This window comes from Schistocerca americana, chromosome 2 (assembly GCF_021461395.2).
Source record: "Schistocerca americana isolate TAMUIC-IGC-003095 chromosome 2, iqSchAmer2.1, whole genome shotgun sequence".
NCBI lineage: Eukaryota > Metazoa > Arthropoda > Insecta > Orthoptera > Acrididae > Schistocerca > Schistocerca americana.
Window position 1 is genome coordinate 1,116,398,101 of NC_060120.1, and position 26,121 is coordinate 1,116,424,221.

The 26,121-nt window shown below is 43.4% G+C and overlaps 1 protein-coding gene, 1 non-coding gene and 1 pseudogene across 2 annotated transcripts in view; 1 reads left to right on the forward strand and 2 right to left on the reverse strand.

The window, feature by feature from the left end:
- The first annotated feature begins 1,457 nt into the window (after window positions 1-1,457).
- Window positions 1,458-26,121, forward strand: part of LOC124594716 (glypican-5-like) — a 378,800-nt gene continuing 354,136 nt past the window's right edge. Inside the window, exon 1 of the mRNA XM_047133084.1 lies at window positions 1,458-1,888. Within this exon, the coding sequence (XP_046989040.1) occupies window positions 1,699-1,888 (190 nt within the window). The 5' untranslated portion in view covers window positions 1,458-1,698. The remainder of the gene's footprint in view (window positions 1,889-26,121) is intronic.
- Window positions 10,197-10,271, reverse strand: Trnas-gga. Its single transcript has one exon. It is a non-coding gene; the product is annotated as a tRNA-Ser (tRNA).
- LOC124596846 lies at window positions 16,725-16,842 on the reverse strand (annotated as a pseudogene).

A 26,121-nucleotide genomic window follows, 5' to 3' on the forward strand; every position in this document is an offset into this window, starting at 1 on the left:
CGGCTAATGAGAGCTTATTTGTCAGTCATCCATCTCTGGCAAAGTCGGCTGTACAACTGGGGCGAGTGCTAGTAAGTCTCTCTAGACCTGCCGTGTGGTGGCGCTCGGTCTGCTATCACTGACAGTGGCGACACGCGGGTCCGACGTATACTAATGGACCGCGGCCGATTTAAATGCTACCACCTAGCAAGTGTGGTGTCTGGCGGTGACACTGGACGACTAAATTAAAGCCATTCGAATATCGTGGACTACACTGGCCATCACCCCCTCCCCCCCCCACCCCCCCACCACCCAGCCCCTTTTATAGGCCAGTTCTTCTTATCCCCACAGTGATGACTTTCAGACAGTGAGTGATTTTGAATATAAACTTTATTGTCAATACAATCTGAAAGGAACGTATAGTACAATGAAGAGCTGTCCATGGAGATTTGTTCCAACTCAGCACATGCTCAATACGTCCCCCATTTCGTTTCCTAACTTCCTTCAAACGAACACTGAAGTCAGTGATTACCCTAGGGCACATGTCTTCCGCAATTTCACTGTAAGCTTGAAGAATAAGTCTTCTGAGCTCCATTAAATTCCACAGCTTCTTGCTGTTGCCTTGCCCTTCAACAGGCAGTGGTTCATGCAGGAGGGAGCAAAGCCACATACTGCAAACACTGTGTTGGAGTTTTTACACGAGCATTTCGACATGAGGATCATTTCACTCAGGTTTCCAGGTCGCTTCAATGACGGACAAAACTGCCAATTCCCCCCCTCCCCCCCCCCCCACCTTTACCCCACCTTTAGTCCAGACCTCAATCCATGTGACTTTTTTCTTTGGGGTACCTAAAGGAAAAAATTTTCCCGAAACGTGCATGTGATTTAATGGAGCTCAGAAGACTTATTCTTCAAGCTTGCAGTGAAATTACGGAAGACACGTGCCGTAGGGTAATCACTAACTTCAGTGTTCGTTTGAAGGAAGTTAGGAAACGAAATGGGGGACGTATTGAGCATGTGCTGAGTTAGAATAAATCTCCATGGACAGCTCTTCATTGTAGTATATGTTCCTTTCAGATTGTATTGATAATGAAGTTTACATTCAAAAACAAAATGGTAACACATTTCGTGCGCCACCCTGTATGTACCAAGTTTGGTTGAAATCGATCTAGTAGTTTAGCAGGATATATACGACCATGAATCCAGAACCTCCTAGAAGGTACTGGTCCGCAAACATGTTCTAGTCGCAAGAACTAAGTTTTTGTTTCGGTGAGCACAAAGTAAGAAGAATAAAAATGTAAAGTCATCTGACACGTGCGAGCCCGGCCGGTCGCGGTCCAGACGGCAGGCGCAGCTGCCACCAGAGGCCAGCAGCGTCGCCCCGCCACCCTCTCACCGTGCCGCCCCACCACGCGGCGAGCGCGTGGGCGGTCACACGACGCTAGTAGCGTAGCTCTCAGTAGACCCTCGGCCTCCGAGCGCGTCGCAGAGCTCTGGCGAAGGCAGCCTACGGCGTCAGCTGCCGCTACGCACGCACTGCGCTCGGAGGCTTCCGCGCCTTGAAACTAATGGCACGGCGTTAGAGTGTACTGGCTCTTTTTCGCTTTCAGAGTGCCGGCAGAGACGATATCGAGTAGAGCAAATGAGCCCTTTACATCAGCACTGCAACGCGGCTGCGACACCTGTTTATTTCTGGTCTCCGTGACAACCGAGCCGGGGATGGGGAAAGGCGCGTTGTGGTGCGGAAAGCTGTTGATCGTGCTGTGCGCGTCCTTGCGAGGTGGTGCGCTCGGCGGAGCGTTGTCGAGTGACAGGAGCGACCAAGATGAGCCCACAACTTGTGCCGGCGTCAGGTCCATCTTCGAAGTGAACAACGTGTCAGTGGAGGTGCCAGACGCACCGATAAGCGGTAAGTTCTTTACATCCTCTGGCAAGTTTTTCAATTCTGGGTAGCATTCGTATGTTGCAATGCATATTTCTCCTCGTACTGGGTGCATGACAACAAATGACACAATGAAATATTTGGCTTTATTGGTCTCAAATATTATTAGAAACATTTCTTACGAGTACTAGTCCACATTTGAACCAATGACGTCATGAAAGTAGGACTTCGAAAGCTATACGCGGCTCACCCATCGCTCCTACAGTTCCAACAACGCGTAATGTTATTCCAGAGAAGTCTTTCGCAGCGAGGGTTCGATTCGCTATGATTTTTCTGGGTGTGTCGCAACGTCGTGGTGTAGTATAGAATTATCTGTCTTTCGGCTATTGCTCCAGGCAGTTTTCGATGGGGTGTTGAGAGTGCACAAAGGAAGATTAGAATTAAAATCGTGATATTATTTCTACATTTGGTCACCCATTCAGCTGGTTTGTAGAGGCACTATGCAAAATTAACTGTATTCTGCTGTCTCCTTGGGTTTGAAATTGCCAAGACTGGGAAGCGTAAGAAGCACGTCTTCCGTAATTCCCTTATTTTAAACCAGCCATTCGTCATTAAGGAGCTTTGCGTACAGAAAAGACTGTTGATGAGAGAAAATTAGTGTTCGCGCAACCCTATGATAATCAATCCTGTTAGTTTTTAGAGTTACATGCAACCTTCGACTGTCGATGTGACAATGGTCAGCGATACATTCCGAACATTGTCGTGCGCTACAGTTCACGAAATAGCATATGATGACGCAGAAGAACGCCGCAAGACACAGTGGAGGAAAGGGAGAGGAAGAGGGGGGGGAGGGGGGGGGGGTAGTGAGGTGCACTCTTGTAATACGTGAGAAACCAGAGAAATCAACTTCACTTTTACCGACAAAAGTAGCACAGCGACTGTTGGAATCAACTCGGCTTCGTGTTAAGTGGGGTTCGTTTTCCCGTCCGACCAGACTCGGGTTTCTTGTAGTATCGACTCACATACATTCTCTGTCTGTGTTAGTCTCCTATTCCATCCCTCTTATTCACTCTCATTTCTTCTCTTTGTGTTTACATGATAATAGCTCTGTGCGCTCGCTCCATTGTGTGTGTGTGTGTGTGTGTGTGAGAAAGAGAGCGAGAGAAAGAGACAAGAAGTTTGTTCGCTGTTTATTTGCAATTATTTCTTACTCATTTTGTAAACATACAGAGACGAAAAATTAAGAAAAAGGAGCAACTAAGTGAGAAAGTGTTTTGGGGATGGCATCGACAGCTGTTGTTACAAGTACTCATAAGTGCTTTTGCAGCGATGTGCAAAGATGCCACGACTGAAGGAAACACGAAGTGAACGACGCGGATAGTCAGTATTACGAATGCAAATGCCTAAGTAAAAGTACTTCGGTATGTTTAACAATCGGTGAGATAATCTTTCCCTGTAGACCAGATTACGTTGTATCACTCTCAGTTTGATATTTGACAAGAAGTATTGTATATTTAATAAGAAGTACTGTGAGCGTGAACTCTGTGGCTGGTCCCGGCGGAGGTTCGAGTCCTCCCTCGGGCGTGTGTGTGTGTGTTTGTTCTTAGGATAAATTAGGCAAAGTAGTGTGTAAGCTTAGGGACTGATGACCTTAGTAGTTAAGTCCCATAAGATTTCACATACATTTCAACTTTTTTTGTGAGTGTGAAGTTTAAATAACACTTTATTGTTGTTGTGGTCTTCAGTCCTGAGTCTGGTATGATGCAGCTCTCCATGCTACTACATCCTGTGCAAGCTTCTTCATTTCCCATTGCGCACTGCAGCCTACATCCTTCTGAATCTGTTTAGTGTATTCATCTCTTGGTCCCCTCTACGATTTTTACCCTCCACGCTGCCCTCCAATACTAAGTTGGTGATCCCTTGATGCCTCAAAACATGTCCTACCAACCGATCCCTCCTTCTAGTCAAGTTGTGCCACAAGCTCCTCTTCTCCCCAATTCTATTCAATACCTCCTCATTAATTTAGTGATCTACCCATCTAATTTTCAGCATTCTTTTGTAGCACCACATTTCTAAAACTTCTATTCTGTTCTTGTCCAAACTATTTATCGTCCATGTTTCACTTCCATACGTGGCTACACTCCATACAAATACTATCAGAAACGACTTCCTGACACTTAAATCTATACTCGATGTTAACAAATTTCTCTTCTTCAGAAACGCTTTCCTTGTCATTGCGTCTATATTTTATATCCTCCCTACATCGGCCATCGTCAGTTATTTTGCTCCCCAAATAGCAAAACTCCTTTACTTCTTTAAGTGTCTCATCAGCATCACCTGACCTAGTTCGTCTACATTCCATTATACTCCGTTTTGCTTTTGTTGATGTTCATCTTGTATCCTCCTTTCAAGACACCATCCATTCCGTTCAACTGCTCTTCCAAGTCCTTTGCTGTCTCTGACAGAATTACAATGTCATCGGCGAACCTCAAAGACTTTATTTCTTCTCCATGGATTTTAATACCTTCTCCAGATTTTTCTTTTGTTTGCTTTACTGATTACTCAATATACAGATTGAATAACATCGGTGAGAGGCTACAACCCTGTCTCATTCACTTCCCAACCACTGCTTCCCTTTCATGTCCCTCAAGTCTTATAACTGCCATCTGGTTTCTGCACAAATTGTAAATTGCCTTTCGCTCCCTGTATTTTACCCCTGCCACCTCCAAAATTTGAAAGAGAGTATGCCAGTCAACATTGTCAACAGCTTTCTCTAAGTCTACAAATGCTAGAAACGTAGGTTTGCCTTTCCTTAATCTATTTTCTAAGATGTCGTAGGGTCAGTATTGCCTCACGTGTTCCAACACTTTATACTTGCTTAAAAACTGCGAACGAATCGAAGTAGTGAAATTTGAAGTTGTCGAGGTAGAATGAAATCAAATCTGTACAAAGAGTTACGACGATTCGGCAGGTTCTTAAAATTTATCCTAACAAAATTACAATCACATGGTCGACTGTTCACCTGGATTTGGGAACGTCAGCGCCAGACAGTAGCCAGATGGCCCCTTCCGCCTCCCCTTCCCTCGCCCCTTTCCCCCAACCGCTCCTCTGAGACTCAGTTTGTGTAGCGTGTTGTGTACAACTTCATATACAAGAGGAAGGAGAGGTGGGCTACAGAAAGATGCGCCAACTGTCGTCATAGGAAAACTGGACAGGAGCAGAAATGATTAGTGAACAAGTTACACAACAAACAATGACTTGTAAAGGCCGAAATACTAAATGTCTTTTTCCAAAGCTGTTTCGCAGAGGAAGACTGCACTGTAGTTCCTCCTCTAGATTGTCGCACAGATGACAAAATGGTAGATATCGAAATAGATGACAGAGGGATAGAAAAACAATTAAAATCGCTCAAAAGAGGAAAGGCCGGTGGACCTGATGGGATACCAGTTCGATTTTACATAGAGTACGCGAAGGAACTTGCCCCCCCTTTTTGCAGCGGTGTGCCGTAGGTCTCTAGAAGAGCGTAGCGTTCCAAAGGATTGGAAAAGGCCACAGGTCATCCCCGTTTTCAAGAAGGGACGTCGAACAGATGTGCAGAACTATAGACCTATATCTCTAACGTCGATCAGTTGTAGAATTTTGGAACACGTATTATGTTCGAGTGTAATGACTTTTCTGGAGACTAGAAATCTACTCATTAGGAATCAGCATGGGTTTCTTAAAAGACGATCGCGTGAGACCCAGCTCACGCTATTCTTCCACGAGACTCAGAGGACCATAGACACGAGTTCCCAGGTAGATGCAGTGTTTCTTGACTTCCGCAAGACGTTCGATACAGTTCCTCTCAGTCGTTTAATGAACAAAGTAAGAACATATGGACTATCAAACCAACTGTGTGATTGGATTGAAGAGTTACTAGATAACAGAACGGCCGGCCGGTGTGGCCGTGCGGTTCTAGGCGCTTCAGTCTGGAACCGCGTGACCGCTACGGTCGCAGGTTCGAATCCTGCCTCGGGCATGAATGTGTGTGATGTCCTTAGGTTAGTTAGGTTTAAGTAGTTCTAAGTTATAGGGCACTGATGACCACAGATGTTATGTCCCATAGTGCTCAGAGCCATTTTTGATAACAGAACTCAGCATATCATTATCAATGGAGAGAAGTCTTCTGAAGTAAGAGTGATTTCAGGTTTGCCACTGGGGAGTGTTGTAGGACCGTTGCTATTCACAATATACATAAATGACCTTGTGGATAACATCGGAAGTTCACTTAGCTGCGGATGATGCTGTAGCATATCGAGACGTTGTAACAATGGAAAATTGTACTGAAATGCAGGAGGATCTGCAACGAATTGACGCATGGTGCAGGGAATGGCAATTGAATCTCACTGTAGACAAGTGTAATGTGCTGCGAATACATAGAAGGAAAGATCCTTTATCATTTAGCTACAATATAGCAGGTCAGTAACTGGAAGCAGTTAATTCCATAAATTATCTGGGAGTACCCATTAGGAGTGATTTAAAATGGAATGATCATATAAAGTTGAGCGTTGGTAAAGCAGATGTCGGACTGAGAGTCATTGGAAGAATCCTAAGGAAACGCAATCCGAAAACAAAGGAAGTAGGTTGAAGAACACTTGTTCGCTCACTGCTTGAATACTGCTCACCAGTGTGGGATCCGTATCAGATAGGGTTGATAGAAGAGATAAAGAAGATGCAACGAAGAGGAGCGCGCTTCGTTACAGGATCATTTAGTAATCGCGAAAGCGCTACGGAGAGGACAGATAAACTCCAGTGGAATACTCTGCAGGAGAGACGCTCAGTAGCTCGGTACGGGCTTTTGTTGAAGTTTCGAGAACATATCTTCACCGAGGAGTCAAGCAGTTTATTGCTCCCTCCTACGTATATCTCGCGAAGAGACCATGAGGATAAAATCAGAGAGATTAGAGCGCACACAGAGGCATACGGACAATCTTTCTTTCCACGAAAATACGAGACTGGAATAGAACGGAGAACCGATAGAGGTACTCAAAGTACCCTCCGCCACACACCGCCAGGTGGCTTGCGGAGTATGGATGTAGATGTAGATATTTCGCCAAACATACGAATACTCATTACAAAAGATGCAGCAAGGATTGGAGTACAGCTATCGATGTCACAAGGAAGAAGCACAAAGGGAGGTGTCGTAGTATAGTGACTTCAAACGCAAATGGGCTGGGCGGTTGTCACTGGGGGTCCTGTACCGTGGCGGCAGAGGGCGCTCGTGGTGCAGAGCCGCTTGGTGGGCGCACGCCGTTGGGTTCGCCTGATTCCGCGAGACTGCTATCAGTGTCAAACGGTAATTTGCAATTTTGTTACCAACGCAACGATGCCCGGTGGGTGGTAACGATATGTGATAGCACATGTCCCCTTCTGTTTCCATTTAATGTTTTGTATGTGAAAGTGTGAGAATGTTTTCGAAATGCCTGCGGAACTTGTAACTGAGGCAGGTGTACAATATTTTGTGGGTCCAGCCCATGACACAATTCCAAAGTTAGTCTTAAGAGCTTACTGAAACATTAAACTTTATTTCTTCAGTTGCATATCTCGCTATACATGACTTTTTTTCAGGAATGATTTTTTGCGTTTGTAAGTAGGCTGTTTAGTTTTTTATGTTGGTAATGCCATGTAGCGCTCTATATGATAATCACTGACTGTGCTGTGTGCAGTCTGTGGCTGGTTTGCATTGTTCGAATATTCGCTATTGTAGTGTTCGACAGTTGGCTGTTAACAGCACGTAGCGTTGAGCAGTTGGAGGTGAGCCGCCAGCAGTGGGGGATGTGGGGAGAGAGGTGGCGGAGCTTTGAGAGCGGATGATCTGGACGTGTGTCCATCAGAAAGAGTAAATTTGTAAGACTGGATGTCATGAACTGATATATATATATATATATATATATATATATATATATATATATATATATATATATATAAAATGACTTTTGAACACTATTAAGGTAAATCCATTGTTTGTTCTTTATCAAAATCTTTCACTTGCTAACTATGCCTATCAGTAGTTAGTGCCTTAAGTAGTTTGAATCTTTTATTCAGCTGGCAGTAGTGGCGCTTGCTGTATTGCACTAGTTCGAGTAACGAAGATTTTTGTGAGGTAAGTGATTCATGGAAAGTATAGGTTATTGTTAGTCAGGGCCAGTCTTTCGTAGGGATTTTTGAAAATCAGATTGCGTTGCGCTAAAAATATTGTGTGTCAGTTTAGTGATGATCAGAATAAGTAAAGAGAGAAATGTCTGAGTACGTTCAGTTTTGCTCAGCTGTTTGAAAATGAAATAACCTAAGGTGTTTACCAGCACAGTAATTCAATAATTTTTCCAAGGGGACGTTTCACGTTAATTACATGATAAAATTCGCAACAAGGAAGTTCTGAATTAATTTTAACACTTAGCAGATGTTTAACCCTACATACCGAAATTTTATCTCTTTATGCAGACAGAATGTTGCCTATAATTAAAAAACTCTCCCAACTGGAGCAGATGTCCTGGGCAGGGACATCGCAAGCACAACCAGTGTAAATAACCGCAACATCAAATATCAGCCTTTCGAAAACAGCTTGCAAATTACTTCCCTGTTATCTTTGACTGTATCTGGTACTCTTCCAGACTTGAATCACAGCCTACACTTGATTAAGAGGAATCCTATGTTTAGTTGCTTTCAAGTGGTCTGTAGTATCATCCTTACCTTTATGTGCAACAGAAAATTCTCCACTTCAAGGTGTGCTATAAATTCGCTCACTGTTACGCAATTTCAAAAATTTGTATTCCTGCTCCAGGTTACTAGTAAACAAAGACTTTCTTTTGCTCATTGCAAAACAGTCGGACGAAAAAATGATCAAAAACGTACAGACGAGCTGCTTCACACACAAAAACACTACAAACATTTTGCCGCTGTTGAGTTGCCAAAGGAGAAACAGTGAGCGAAAAGTTGTGGCAGTGTCGGTGGCATCGCCTTTCCACCGAGGTCAGCACTTGCCCCAAGATCCACGGCTATAAGAGAGAGTCTTGCAATGTCCAACATAAAGTCTGAAACTTATAAAAAAATATCCACAAGTCACAAAATTCTAAAACGCTACACATTTTTACAACCCCAGGTATTAACCAGGGCAGCGCTGAAAAATTAAGACTGTCCGGGCTAGTTCCGGATGTACGGTAAGCGTACTGTGAGGAGAGATGCGGCAACCATTCCGGTATTCACCTAGCCGGATGTGGGAAACCGCCTAAACGCTACATCCTGGCTGGCTGACACCCCCCCCCCCCCCCCAGTCCCCGTTCTTAATTCGCCGGGCGGATTCGATCCCGGCCTTGCGTTGCGCCCCGAACCCAGGAAATGGCGTGATAAGGCTCGCGGCTGTCCACACCGGTCCAACAATGATTTCATTGGCTAAATTTGTGGAGTAATACTCCAGGACCGAATTACCATGCTTTAAAACGTTTCTAATTACATGACTTGTTAAAATGTTAATAAATGGAAAGTAAGCTTCATTTGAAAAAGAAATTTCAGTTTCTTAGGTTTTTTTTTTAGTATGGAAAACGTATAGAGAAATAGCTCCATGAGCGATTGTACGCGTATAAGGTCGACAGAGCTGGCCGTACCAGATGACATGAACACCGTCAAACGGGTAAGTTTCCCTCTCTGTCACTGGAGCACGGATCAATTTCCGCCGTAATGCGCCGGAACGGAGTTCCGGCACCTCCTAGAGATTTTTTTTGAACTCACAGGAACAAGTAGGCACTAGGGATTTAAATTAGTAGATGTGTATTAAATCGTAACGTAATTATAATTTAGCGCGGTTCCTGGCACGAGTGAACTTGACAATGCAACGAGATGCGATGGGCAGGAGCGTTGGGCGAGCAAAGGAGAGACAGGGGAATGCTTTTTTCTCTTCATGTTGTATTGCTAGCAACTGTGGCGCCACACACCGATCACAAGTGTTCTTTATTTGTAGTAACGAAAATGAACCTATCAGTCGAATTGCATTACAACTCAGTGAGCACAAGACGAATGACATCTAAAGCATTTACTAAACATTTAACTCCGTGCCTCATGTCACAAACTGTTCCATTTTTCCTAACGCTTCGGGACGTCGAAATTGTGCGTGATACCGATGGCTCAGGAATACCTTCATCGCCATTTTCCGCTAAATGCTTTAGTAATTAATACTGAACACACATTTATCGAGCAGATACAATGCGACTGTTTGAACGTTGCGGCAGGCACCTGTTGAAAACATGACGTCAGAGTCACGAAGACTAACGACATGTGAAAGTTCCTGGCAGATTAAAACTGTGTGCTGGACCGAGACTCGAACTCGGGACCTTTGCCTTTCCCGGGCAAGTGCTCTACCAACTGAGCTACCCAAGCACGACTCACGCCCCCTCCTCACAGCTTTACATCTGCCAGTATCTCGTCTCCTACCTTCCAAACTTTACAGAAGCTCTCCTGCGAACCTTGCAGAACTAGCACTCCTGAAAGAAAGGATATTGCGGAGACATGGCTTAGCCACAACCGGGGGGATGTTTCCAGAATGAGATTTTCACTTTGCAGCGGAGTAGGCGCTGATATGAAACTTCCTGGCAGATTAAAACTGTGTACCGGACCGAGACTCGAACTCGGAACCTTTGCCTTTCGCTGGCAAGTGCACTACCGACGTGTGTCGATATGTATCGAGCAGAACTAGGGAGCCGCTGCTACGCGAACAGACAACAGCATGTGTTGATTATACTAAATCTTGTGGTTTTATTGTTTACATTACAAGAAATTATGCTCTAAAAATCTGAACTTCAGACCAGTATTTTATAAAGAATGATTTCTCACTGTCAGGTTTATCACAAGTTTTCAAAAATTTAAACTTCTGAATTTTATGTCTGGTGGTGGGGTGGCGCAGGGGGGGGGGGGGGGATTTTAGAAATTAAGCACTGCACTGCATTCGCAGAGAACCAGTGCATTTGTCCATTGTGTGGATGTTTCCCAGAGCTACCTAACTTACAAATATTAGGTACAATATTAGCAGCCTGGTCAATGGAGCTTCCTCCGTCGTTAGTACACGGTGAGAGTCATGAGATAGTAAGAAGCAAAGACCTGTCACAGTTTAGGAATGTGGATAAATACGTTTGGTTAATATCGGTGAAACAAATTTTGCTAAGTGGCATTACTGTTGTCGGTAAACCTAATTCGAAATTCAACACATAGTTGTTTGATTGTACGAAACAAAAGCAGTGTTCCAGAACCGGATTCGTATCTGGGCCCATGTCTCTTGCGGCCAGTGCTGTACTAATAGTGCCTTTCGGGCATGTTCAACATGGTCACGGGCTATTCCCACGTCCTTCAGAATTCTGCACAATCTCTTCCACAGTCCCGAGGCTAGCACTTCCGAGCGAACGGGGAAGCTGAACTTATCCATGGACTGAGAGAGGGTGCGATTTGATTATTTCACTCCGTTCAGACCACTTACTGCAATGATTGTATGCGACAACTCAAGCTTGTGTGTTATGCAAAGATTTGCAGTCTTCAAGTGATAGTTGTCACAACTTTCAAAGAAGTGGACAAAGAAGAGACCGCAGTTTGGCTTTCTCCTGAAGAAATGGACGCAAAAAAAAAAAAAAAAACAAAGTATTGGCAGGATACTATTGTAGTAAGATTCGTGATATTCTTGCAGTGAAGTGTGTGCCAATTGGATAGATTCATAACACCTAGAATGCATTTCTCTTTACGAAGAACCTATATGCGCCTGAGGAGGGTCATTTCAGAAAAATGGTTGTAAAAATTGAAAGAATATCTGAAGGACTGTGGGTATCACTGTAAACGACATAATCATCGTTACGCTCTGGAGATAACATTGTAGTGAAATGTATGTAGAGACGAAGTGAAGAAGTATCGGAAACGAATGCATACCTTTTTGTAGGCAGGCAAGAAGAAAGATAAATATAAAAGATAACATTTAATTGAGAGGGGGAGGCGGGCTACTCCAAATGTATCATCATAAGTGGCTACTTGGAAAAGCGTAATATCATAATTGTTTCTTACTACTCAACGTTAGCAGACTGACTGGTACAACAGTTGAAACAGATCTGACAAAGATTAACGCACAAAAAAGTGCTTTCTGCGTGATTACGTCAGCTGTTGCTAAAGGCAAAAGTCGGCTGGATGAATTTCGAAAATCATACAGTGAAGGCTTTGACGAGCGGATGTTTCAGCTGCTTAGAATTTTTCCGGGTTGTATGGCCGTGGTCCAGATCACGCCCACTTTCCACGGTATTTAGGCCACTCTTCGACGTCCGACTCCTCAGACGGCAAGACTCAGCACAACCAGGAGTACCTCCGAAGATGTCCAACACAGCCTTGGACGAAACGGCAGGGATAGAAGAGTTCCATGTACCACAGCCATACAACCCGCAAGAAATCTCAGCCATTTCGAAAATGTTCTCAGCACTTCGTATTCTTCAGATTTTGTCCTATTCGACTTCCTATCGTTTCCTACACAAGAAGTGCATTTATGTGTTGTAAATATACCAGAATAAAGAGAAAAATAAACGAATATTATGCAGAATTGAAAAGAAATTTATTGTTTGATTGAGTAAGAAATTCAGATTCTTGCAGCGTCATATGCATTAGGTCAATGAAGATTTTTTGGGTATTAAATTTATGATTTTGAATAAAATGTTATGTCCGATTTATTTTTATCAAACTAATTAACACACCGTTGTTTAAAGAGTAAGGCTTGGGGAAAGAATTGACTTTGTCGAGTGAATAGAGATATTCATCGACACTGACTTCCATGAACCACGAGGAAGAAAGGTGTGGATTTCGATCTGCGCCTCCTAATTCTAAATCATGTGATATAGATAACTGAAACTACTGAAAAAATTGATAATATTCGCAGAACGTGAAGGGAAGATGAGTTACGGTTCTACTCTACGAAAACATTGTCAGTGTGGTGCGAATAAAGTGGCCCCTATTATTCACTATGCTTTTTTTTTTTTTGTCCTGATTCGTCTCCCGAGAAATAAGAAGTGACATACTAAGTTTCGTCATAGATGTTAGGGCATCGAGAGTCGTGTTCTTCTGCCTAGCAAAAAAAGTTCACGTCCGTGTACGTGACTAAAGTATGTAATAGTCATCAAAGAAATGAAAACAGACATTGTTTATCTGAGGAGTAAAGGCTGCGTAAGCCTTGTAACACATAGGTCTAATTATTCAGAAGTTTGCAGACAGCATGCCAGCAGCAAAGTATATGCAAATAAATAGGACTGAATTAAGTGGATGCTATAGGTTTGAAGACCTGGCAGACAACAGGCACGCAGTCTATCGCCGTGGCTGTGTTTGGCAATTTAATGACAGGCATACGGTCTAGTGTCAGGCTGAACGTTGTGGAGTAGTCCAATGTAGACACCAGGTCGAAAATCCCGTTTGCGTGAAGCAGTCAAAGGGAAGTTCGTTAAGCCGTGTAGATCCTCTCTTTATTAGAAAGGCTGGCGAGAGTTTGCAAAACATTCCTCGTCGACCGAGCGTCTTCCCAGGCAGATGCGCTAACAATACATCCTGCTCTTCATAAAACTCGTGAACTACAAGTGTACGACAATAGAGGAACAATGCACGTTCCATGAAAAATATTTTGAAAAAAAGAAAAAACAAAAAAGAAAAACAAGCCTGTCAAATCTTTTGTGAGGTGATTTGTCTAAAGGATGTAACAAGACAGATTAGAAGAACGTTTGACACGCCTTTTAATGAATCTCGAAATCATGCACGGAAAATTGGATGCCAGTTGAAAATGTGCATGCTCTCTCTTGATATCTGAAGGATTCTCTATAGAAAAAGTTTTGAGACTGAAAAATAGTTGAAATTTTTTGCACCTTCGGGCGTATTCGATAGAAATAGTCCAAGGCCACACAACAGCTGACTGCACGGTCTACATAATCCATCGGACAAATATCATCTGGCGCTCTTCATATTCTAAGATTCTAAAGTTAAACACTGAACTTTAAATTATCAGTCGGTACGTCATTTGCTGTACATGTTATTGAGATTCATTCGAGGGTCATGTGAAATGTTTCTCAAATCTATTTTATTTCTTGCTTTTATACAAATCATTTCACAAAGTACTTAATAGTGATTTTCTTAACTTTCGAGTTTTGTTCAGAAAGCATGAAGTTTTTTACACCTCATTTGTTTTCCCAGTCCCTTCTGCTCTCAAAATGCACTAAAGTTAGTACTCAGTTGGGAAGAAACCTCTTTGACAGTCAAATGGCATACCAATGCAACATTTTATGGGCAAAATTCCTAGGCCTTGAGGAGACGAATTTTTCAATACTTCACTTACATAACCATCATGATGTGCTCGTGAAATATTTCAATTTTCCCTCAGATCACTACGTTTTTCTTGATTAACATGATTACTTTCAAACACTTAAACTTTTATTACAAATCTAGATCTCACCCTGTTCTCTTTGATACCTCGTTTATCCACTTCCCACTTTTCGTTTGCCGACGGAAGTTCTGACATATATTTTTCCTCGAATCACTAATTACCTTTCTCTAGATTATTCTGATTACTTTCAAACAAATAACCAGATTTTGCAAAACTAGATCTGATTCTGGTTAACTTGACAACCCATTTGTCAGTTTCCAGTGGCTATGAAGATTCACACACAAACCTATTGTGTAATTTGAAGGGAGCCATGCTTGCGCTCCGGTCAAACATTTGATCAAAGATTAAAGCAGTGAATAAGTGAAAATAACAGTCGGAACACACAATAGGTACAAAAGGAGGGTAGTGCTTGCCAAAGAAGTAAGTGTTTTTATATAAAAAAGACTCTTACATACCTTAATGATTATATACAAAATGTCTTAAAATATTTGTTAGTTTCACTCCTGCAACCCTTGAAAGGAACACCAAGTGCGTATGTCGGAAGTAGATACCTCACAATAAGTGTATTCACGCGTCTAGCAGCACATTCTACCGATTTAAAGTGGAACTCTAAACGACTGTCAACAAATTCTGAGCCATTTCTAACCAGTTTTGGAAACTATTCATTGCATTAAATTTTGTGTCTAGTGTATGGCATATTGAATCAAACCTTCAGCAGGATTTCGATAAAGTGAGCACATAATTAATTGAGTATCGTTCGATGGCCAGCTGAAACCTCTCTATCCGGTGAGGTTTATTTCAGAGCTGTTTCCACAATAGATTTCATTTCCTATACTTACTAGTATTTACAGTACAAGTTGCTTTTCACCAGTGTTTCTAACTACGTAGCAGGTGAATTGGTAAATAAAGCGTTATTCTTTGTTGCAAAGACAAATGAAGGTTAGTAACTGTGGCACTAAATTGTGCGCCGGGAGCGGTGGCCGTGCGGTTCTGGCGCTGCAGTCCGGAACCGCGGGACTGCTACGGTCGCAGCTTCGAATCCTGCCTCGGGCATGGGTGTGTGTGATGTCCTTAGGTTAGTTAGGTTTAAGTAGTTCTAAGTTCTAGGGGACTTATGACCTAAGATGTTGAGTCCCATAGTGCTCAGAGCCATTTGAACCATTTGAACTAAATTGTGCGATGAACACCCCGGCATGCGCTAGATTTGTTTTAAAATTTTATTATTTTTTTATGCCACAAAGAAAAAAATACTCTCCAGAGCAGTTAGAAGAAGACTTTTAATCCCGCTTTAGTCGGCAGCGAGATCAGTACTTCAAGCACTGCTTCACTTTACTGGCTGCCAGATATTGTGAAAGTGATAACAAAGATTAGCGGCAACTAAAGAAAAACGTGTGCTGTCGGATGAAGATGTACGACAAGCACAGAACATTTCCCATGCAATGATAGGAGTCTGAGTGTCGTGCAAAGTAGTTGGTAGATTCCTTATTCGATAGCCTAAAGTAAGACCATGCAAGATCGCTGTTATTTTAATGACAGTATTTGGTTTATCTGTGCAAAGAATAAACTAAACTCCGTCCGAACAGACCTAGGGAACGACTAACGGAATCGCCCGACCGCCGTGTCATTCTCGGCCAACAGCCGTCACTGGATGAGAATATGTAGGGGCATGCGGTCAGCACATTTACATTCCACAGTCGATGTCGTTCTATCTGTCGAAGCCAACGAGGATTGTCCACTGACCAGTAATGCATGTTTCGTAAATTCACTGCACCGTGGTTTGTGAAACCTGCTTCATCGGTAAAGAGGCAGAACTGCAACGCATTCTCTGTTAATGCTGATTGACAGAAATTCACTCGATTACTAAAGTCATCTCCATGTAATTGCTGATGCAGTGACGCATGATACGGGTGAAATCTGTGACGGTGAAGTATGCGCTTTCCACTACTTTGACTCATTGCACTGCCTCTAGCGATGTCATGTGAAATCGTGTGTGGGTTCAAGGCAACAGCAGCTAACCCACGAACTGAACCTGCTTCTCCTGTGATGAGTTTGTTAAGGACGCGTTTGCGTGTTACGACCATACCTACTGCATACAGTTGTTTGTAGGTTTTTTTGAAATGTGTGGCGCGTTGGATGATATCTGTCCAGATACCTTTCTGCATACAACCTGCTGACTGCAGCTGCATTTTGCCTACACTCGCCATAGGTAAGTATCATTTCTGCCTTTTCAGAGTTGGCACACTATCATTAGCACTCCGTCTTCAGGTCACGAGTGGCCTACCGGGACCATCCTACCGCCGTGTCATCCTCAGTGGAGGATGCGAATAGGAGGGGCGTGGGGTCAGCACATCGGTCTCCCGGTCGTTATGATGGTATTTTTGACCGAAGCCGTTACTATTCGGTCGAGTAGCTCCTCAATTGGCATCACGAGGCTGAGTGCACCCCGAAAAATGGCAACAGTGCATGGCGGCCTGGATGGTCACCCATCCAAGCTCCAACCACGCCCGACAGCGCTTAACTTCGGTGATCTCACGGGAACCGGTGTATCCACTGCGGCAAGGCCGTTGCCTCCTAAACTATCATTAAAAGAATAAAACATAAAATATTGCTGTCGGACAGTAATAGCACTTTTATTAATAAGTGAAATAGCTAATCTAAGCTTACTTTGAATAAGGTTCGGGGTTCATTAAATAAAAACAATATCTCAAAGTTAATGCTTTAATAAAGTTAATACAGTATGCCTAATACTTTCAGTCACAAAGTGTGTAAAAAGTAGGTTTTAATTGGGTGTTACATCGGAGAAATATTTGAGTACATGAAAAATAAAACATTTTCATAGTACAGACACATTGTTGTACTTGCGACTTTCTCACGTTCTTACTGTGCGTACTTCTGTTCTTACTTGTGTACAGTACACTATCACAGACGTCCGGTAACAGAGTGTACTGAAGTTATTCTGAGTACAGGGACTAATTCAGCAAGTGCTACGTGCAGATACGGAAACAGCCAAACTCGTAAACATCGTAGTCTTCGTAAACATATCCCTAAAGATCTTGTTTGTTACAACACGCGACTGAACGTCTGAGGTTTCAAGCGTCAACTTTACTTTACAAATTAATCTGATGTACCCAACATTTCACAATCTAAGAAGTGGTGTTGGTTAAGTATTTTTTCTGTTTTCAGTTGTGCTAAAAGTGATAACAGGTTTCTTTTTTAAAAAAAGGAGTATGTGTTGAAAATCAGACTTCCGTGCCTTTCTCAATGGTTTGTGTTAACCAGTTACAACAGCCGCTGTCCTATCCTTCGGTCTTCAGTGTTTGTTGTGGTTTGGGAGGTGTTGCCAGAGGTAGTGTTGGGTGACCCACCCTGCAGTGCCACGCCGACTGCAGTATCGCGGCCAGACGCGCTGTGTTCATCGGTCGTGAATCCATGGTGCGAACAGCCAGATTGAGGTGGTCCCACATTTTCTCTATTGGATTTAAATAAAGGCAGTTTGGAGGCCATAGGAGTATGGCAAATTCGTCCTGGTGCTCTTCTAACCATGCACGTGCTTTGTAAGCTGTTTAATACGTTGTATTGTCCTTCTGCTAGACATCATCGTGCTGCGGAGGGTAAAACATCGTGGAGGGGTGGACATGGTCCACAAGGATAGATTCACTCTTGTGTTTATCCATTGTGCCTTCCAGAATGACGAGATCAACGTTCCGCAGACCATGTCGCTCTCTCCTATGCCCTAGACCCAATCGACGACTGTTGCCCGACTATACACGTCCAGCTGAGGCACTGACGTGCAAATTCCAGCTTTCGTCTTTGGTGAAGAGCAGTCAGCATGGGTGCATGAACCAGGAACCTGTTGCAGAGTTCCATATGAAGCAACGTTCTCCGAACGGTCGTTGAGGAGTTGCGTAAGCCCTTGTTTCATCCGGCCGGTCAGTTGCTCGACTGCTGATCGCCTGTTCACCCGTTACTTCCCCGCAGCTGCCGTCCGCCCTTCTCATCTGTGGCCTTTGGTGCACCCCAGCCGCCTTGGCGCCAATTGTTGAAAGCGCCAGCTTGTGTACGGTGTAGGCCTACTTTAACCACGCTGGCTGGCCGTCGCTCTTTCGGACGTGCTTCCACCCTTGCCGCGAAATCCAATGATCATTCCCTTTCGGACGTCGCATTCGCTCCGTTTCCACATTACGACAACGATTGCACTGTTTTCAGCGTCTCCCCCAATACATTTTGTGTATCCTCCACCGCTAGTGCTGCTACCTGCCGTCTGTGAGAACGACTGTAGGCAGTGGTCACATTAATATGACTGGTCCGTCGACTAAAATACTAAGACGAGAATAGTGTTCAGTTTCACTTACCTGACTGTGACAGCCGACATTTGTATAGGCTGAGCAGATTTCATGAAAAGATACCGCATTTGATTCGCTTTAAACTAATTGGATAATCCACTGTATGCTTTTCTCTTTTTGCTTTCCAAACGACGATAAACTAAAACCCTACTAACATTACACTTTTTTACGTTCCATTTCTCTGGGGTTGTGCTGAGGAACTGGAGGGAAATGGAGTACAGCCACTCGTGTCCGTCTGGATCAATGACTGTGAAATCATTGTCGCAGGGTGCAATGAACTCGATGCCGCTTAGGCTGCTGGACTATTGCCAGTTGGGCCACTGTGCCTGAAGTAAACACAATTTCGTATCAATTCCCAATTTCATATCCTTTGTTCTCTACAATTTTCCAATAGGTGTTTTCGCTACTTTTCTTCCCACGCAGGATCAAGAGCTACAGAAAATTTTTAATTCTCTAAAATTAATAATTTGTTTCGTATTATTCAAAATTGTAAATAACCAATTGAATCTGAACTAATCACTCTCATGCACAACTTTTAAACTTTCTATATATTACGCGTATTTGCTGTATCATAGTAAGGCAAGAGCGGAGTACTGAAGCAGAATACTGATTACAAAGTACGACACCGTAAAAAGCGCTCCATCATCAAGCCACAAGTGGCCCATCGGGACCATCCGACGCCCGCGTCATCCTCAGCTGAGGATGCGGATAGGAGGGGCATGTGGTCAGCACACCGCTCTCCCGGTCGTTATGATGGTTTTCTTTGACCGGAGCCGCTACTATTCGGTCGAGTAGCTCCTCAATTGGCATCACGAGGCTGAGTGCACCCCGATAAATGGCAGCAGCACATGGCGGCCCGGATGGTCACTCATCCAAGTGCCGGCCACGCCCGACAGCGCTTAACTTCGGTGATCTGACGGGAACCGAGGTATCCACTGCGGCAAGGCCGTTGCCCCACGACAGCGTAAGCATGTCGGCATTTCGTTGTTTACGTTGCTTCTTCGTTGTCGCAATTTACATTGTAGTAGTAGGAGCCATTATAATCAGATAACCCAACGGCGTGTGGCGTTTCTTGTAGAAGATACGAACCCTTAATTTCAGCGTAGAATTGGAACATTCAGATGTGCAGAACAGCAAATTTCTCGTCAACTTATACGTTTCTTAGAATGAATTTCTTTTATTTCCGCCAATGATGACAAAACTTTCGGTCCTTAGACTACCTGTTTTAGTCAGCAATGCCCAACTTCATATCTATTTTAGGTCAAGCTGTAAAACAGAAATTAAGATGGTCACTGCTGACTGAAACTGGTAACCTGAGGACCAAACGTTTTGACATCATTGGCGAAATTAAAAGAAATTCATTCTACACTTCCTGTATCACTGTTTTCATCCGCGACTATGTCGCAGTTTGTATACATTTCTTCTCGCGACATAGGACGTTGTGCTACTTTCACATCAAGTACCTTTGAATCTCGATTCACTTAATTATCAGCAATTATGGTATAACTTACTAACAAATAAATTTGTGGACGCAGGACAAATAGATATAATGTTAATGTTCCACTCTTAGTGCAGAATGTAACCAAAAAGCGTAATTTTTTAGGTGACGTTATGATTCCGGTTTGATGCTGGCGACACGCGCATTAGGACCTACACTGTGATATTCTTCCTCTACGACGCTTGTGAAGCTCATTTATTCACACTCGCGTTCCGATTAAATCTCGCGCGTCGTGGACATTGTCTGCTCATCTTTCAGAAGCAGTGTGACAGTAGTATAGCTGTACCGATTCTGGGACACCCTATATTTCTGTTTTATTTCACCCCTCTCTTCCTCCATCTGACGTCACCGATGACGTCAGGCGTTGTTGCCAGTCTTCCTCCACCTGTCCAATGTAGCCCACTGCCCTTTGTGTAAAATGATGGAAAAATAAAGAAAATGGTGAGAAATTCAGAGGAGAGTTTTTCCCCAAACCTATGACATCACTGTGGAAGCAGGGTATTTGTTCGAAGTGTACATTGTCTGGAAATTTATAAATCGAAAATGAGCAATTGGTTCAAATGGTTCAAATGGCTCTGAGCACTATGGGACTCAACTGCTGTGGTCATCAGTCCCCTAGAACTTAGAACTACTTAAACCTAACTAACCTAAGGATGTCACACACATCCATGACCGAGGCAGGATTCGAACCTGCGACCGTAGCAGTCGCACGGTTCCGGACTGCGCGCCTAGAACCGCGAGACCACCGCAGTTGGCAAAATGAGCAATTATTATATTGGTTGAAAATCCAAGATGATGGTCCTACAGATACTGCTATTGACACCAGAATGCAATATGGGGATCTGAGATTTTTGTCCTACAGGTGCTGGCAGGGATCCATGGCATGAGAATCCAAGATGACAGACTACCGATACTGGTCATTAGAATCCAAGATGGTGAACGTGTTGGATGGTGGGACATTCTGCATGGCTGCCAGGTCACTTATTCAAACTACAGAAACGAAAATGGCAATCAAATATGGCCACTGGTTTTTGCCTCAGCACTATGATGTCGGAATCTACGATGGAAGATCCACGGATATGAGCCAAGTCTGCATTGTTGTCAGACTTTCCAGCTCACAGGGTCACTTGTGCCACATATGGAATCGAGTACTAAGATTAAAATGGATCGCAAATTCATGCTTACATGTCCTAAGATTAAAAAGGTTGATACATTTAAAAGATCCTCTTATGTAAAGATTATAATGGCAGGAAGTCCACTGATTATCAAAACTAGAGCACCTGTCATAAGTTCAGAACTGTATAGCTGACAGGTGCAACATGCATGTTTGTCAAATAATTGCCACTCCTGTGTGTTGGATGGGAATGGTGGAGGTATACACTTGAGTTTTACTTGTATAAACATACTGCATTGAACTGGTTTCGAAACTCCATCCACCCCATGTAGAATCATTCAACATTCATTGCACATCTGATGGGACTGATGGGTTCGCAGCTAGCTGCCAGGTATGAACTTAGGTAGGTTACAGTGCACACCCGACATTGTACTACAGCAGTGCTGTATTTATAACGCAATATGGGCAACGACTCACGGTCCCAGTGAATAACCCATACACAGGCACCCACGTAACTTCAGTCGCCCATCTCACAACTTTCACCAATGCATGTCGGAGCTCATAAGATGCATGTGTTACTGTGCCACATCATCAGTGATTATGACTGATATCGATCATGTCATAATCCAGCACAAATAAATGCCATGCTCAACTCCCAAATGCCAACAGTGTTACTGGATTACCATACAATATGTATGAGGGCTATCCAAAAACAGTAAAAATCCATATCAACATCAAGAGTACCACACAGTACACTCACATTCAGGAATCCGCATTTAGAAAACTCATGTAAGACAGCAAAGCCGTCCAGCATGTGATATCCTGATGTGTAGAGATTTTATGAAACTGTCTGGTGAAGTCTTGTAGAACTCACCCATCAGAACACTACACGAGAAATCTTTGCTATGAGTTTTGAGTGTATTGTTCACTCTGTGTGAATATGACATTCCAACACAGTAAACCACTTAGAGAATTGTACTGTTTCTATTCTCCATTCCTCTATAATGTTGTCCTGCAGGTAGTAACCAGTACAGACATGTCTAAACCAGAAGCACATTCGTTCAGCTTTTTATAGTTGACCTTTCCCCCCAATACAAGTATACAAACATGTCACTCACTCACTACGAATGTAACACTGTATTCAACTTAGCAAGGTTACGGCATTTCTGTTTCACATGTAGGTTACATGAGCTAACTTAAAATCAAAGATGACCACTCGTGCTAAGTATATAATCCAAGTTGCTCCGTCATCCTGCAAGGTTAGGCACCCCTACATGGAGATATTGATTACAATTTTTATTGTAACGTGGATAATTTTTTTACAATTTTTGCTGTAATATGGGCCATTATGTTACATTTCACATTATGTTACATTTCACTGTAACATGAGGCAATTCATTACAATTTCTGCTGTAATATGGGCATGTTATGACAGTTTTACTACAATATACGGTAATTTGATATTATTTTCAGTGACATTGGGCAATTTGTTAGAATTTAATCGTGATATGGGGCAATCAGTTACAGATTTTTCCGTAATATGCAACATGTATGCAGCTATTTGCTACAGTTTCACTGTAATATGAGGCAGTTCGTTACTAGTTTTACTGTAACATAGGGCACTTTGTTACAACTTCACTATAACATGGTAGTTTCGTACTGTAAGTTTTCTCTGTCATCTAGCTTCATCTATGCAGTGAGGAAAATCGTCTGGCATCTATAGAATGCGTTTAAGTGCGTATCTACTGGATCATTGTAGTACTCCGCTGTTGACTGTATTTTAACATATGAACCTGAGGAGTAATGAGTGGCATTAAATCATCAGCAAGTGTGCGTACTCCTTTCGTGGGCACACATTGGATTCAACAGTAAACGTTTTCTTCTAAATATGTTTCGCTCAAGCGAGACAAATATTAATTTACCAGTTCACACAGTATATGTTTCAGCCCCTTTACACCTATTAAGAGCATGTCCAACGAATGCAACGCATAATCGTGATGTTGCGCTGTGTGCAAAAAGGTGGACTATCATGTTATTAAGCATTTAATCCCACTTTCAGGAACTGTTGTTGAGCTGATACATACAACTATAGGCCTATACTGATAATTCCAGTTGGCTGGAATTTTCGAATATGTCTACTTTTTTTCAGAAACGTCTGCAGACTGGTTGGATGCGACCCGCCACAAATTCTGCCCTTTGCCAGCCACTTCGTCCCAGAGTAGCAATTACACCTTACGTCACCAATCATTTGTTGGATGTAATTCAATGTCTGTCTTCATCTACAGTTTTACTCTCTTCGGCTCCCTCTGTTACCTTGTCAGTGTATTCTGAACGTTCCTTTCTTCGTAAATTCTGTGGATAACTTCCTCATTTTTTACCTTACCCCTCCGTCTAGTTTTCAACAATCTTCTGCAGCACCGTAGACATTGCGGTACTCTCCTGTTCCAGGTTTCCCACAGTCCGTGAATCACTGACATACAGTGCTGTGCTCCAAACGTACAGCTGTAGAAATGTCGTCCCCAAATTAAGATCTACGTAAATTTTTCCAAACCATATGTGGCATACGCAAACCAGTGCTTAATAGTATTGGTTAAAAGCAGTCTTGGTTGCGCTTTTAGTTTCAAATTTTTCAGCGACGCGTTTCGCCTTATTTAGACATCTTCAGGTTATCTTTTCTCGATGGACGCGAGAGGCACCAAGATTTGCATAACGCGTTATGCAGATCTTGGTGCCTCTCGCGTCCATAGAGAAAAGATAACCTGAAGATGTCTAAATAAAGCGAAACGCGTCGCTGAAAAATATAAAACTAAAAGTGCAACCAAGACTGTTTTTAACCAAGTTGATCTACGTTTACTGCTGCTGGAAAAACGCCCTGCAAGAACTGGACCAAAGACGACTGAAGAGAATCGTTCAGGGTGACAAAACTGCAACTCTTCCGCAAATTGCTGCAGGTTGCAATGCCAGGCCATCAACAAGTGTCAGTGTGCGAACCATTCCACGAAACATCATCGATATGGGCTTTCGGAGCCGAAGGCCCACTCGTGTACCCTTATGAATGACGACCCAAAGCTTTACGCCTCGCCTACGCCCTTCAACACCAATATTGGACAGTTGATGACTGGAACCATGTTGCCTGGTCGGACAAGTCTCGTCTCAAATTGTATCGTGCGGATGGACGTGCACGGGTATGGAAAAAACCTCATGAATCCATGGATCCTGCATGTCATCAAGGGACTGTTCAAGCTGGTGGAAGCTCTATAATTGCATGGGGTGTGTGCAACTGGAGTGATATGCGACTCGTGATATGTCTAGTTATGGCTCTGACAAGTGACACGTACGCACACATCCTTCCTCATCACCTGAATCCATTCATGTCCATTGTGCATTCCGACCGACCCACCCCACACGTCCAGAATTGCTACAGAGTGGCTCCAGAAACACTTTTCTGAGTTTAAACACTTCCGTTGGCCACCAAACCCCCCGACATTAAAATTATTGAGCATATCTTGGACGCCCTGCAACGTGCTGTTCAGATGAGATGTCCACCCCTTCCTACTCTTAAGGATTTATGGACAGTCCTGCAGGATTCATGGTGTCAGTTCCCTCCTGCACTACTTCAGTCATTAGTCGAGTCCATAAATGCGACATTATTAGAAACGTAACAAAAAAACCGACTTCGATTCCAAAGTGCTAGCACTTGCTTTTGTTGATATTAAACAAATGAAAACACAACTAAAATGAACATTGCTCATTCATTGAACCTTCAGCCCAACGCCTAACCCAGTAAAAGAAAAGTAATAATGATGAAATAAAATTTTTTGTACTTTTCCGGGGATTCGTTGTCACCTCGTAGAATAGGGTGTGCTGCCGGAGCGCCGAGTCATTCCCTCACGATACTTCGACGTCTTAATTCAGCGTCTTCATGCGGTGTTTCCTGAGACTGGTCGCTTTGCTGACTGGGTCCTGTATTTATGCCTGGGCGGTGTCCGGTGTTCAATACGTGGTCCGCGCCGGCTGTGGCTGTTTCTTGCGATGATAAACTCCTCCAGGCGTTTCCGCTTCCGACCGTGGTTCTTCTGATTGGCGGTGGCCCCATGGCGTTCCATACTAGGTCCGCCTTCCAGGAGAACTCCTAGGCCTATCGTGACTCTGCAGAAGTTCCTTGCGCTGTTCGCGACTGCTGCGGCGTTCTGTCGTGGCCGCGTCATCCTCCTGACGTTCTGAATTCGGCACGCGACTGCGATGTGCGCTTCCTGTGGTACCTGGCTGCAGTTGGAGTTGCATACTATGTCCGCTTCTCGTTCTACTTGAGCTTTCTTCGATTTACTGAGAAGTAGTAGAAATGAGAACAGCGAGAAACCTAACATCAGGATTGATGGTCACGAAGCAGATGAATTCTGCTACCTAGGCAGTAAAATAACCAATGACGGACGGAGCAAGGAGGACATCAGAAGCAGACTAGCAGTGGCCAAAAGGGCATTCGTGGCCAAGAGAAGTCTACTAATATCAAACATCAACCTTAATTTGAGGAAGAAATTTCTGAGTATGTACGTGTGGAGTACATGTGAAACATGGACTGTCGGAAAAGCGGAACAGAAGAGAATCGAAGCATTTGAGATGTGGTGCTACAGACGAATGTTGAAAATTTGGTGGACTGGTAAGGTAATAAATGAGAAAGTTCTGCGCAGAATCGGAGATGAAAGGAATATGTGGAAAACACTGATAAGGAGAAGGGACGGGTTGGTAGGATATCTGTTAAGACATGAGGGAATGACTTGCATGGTACTAGAGGGAGCTGTAGAGAGCAAAAACTGTAGAAGAAGACAGAGATTCGAATACTTCCAGCAAACAATTGAGAACATAGCTTGGAAGTGCTACTCTGAGATGAAGAGG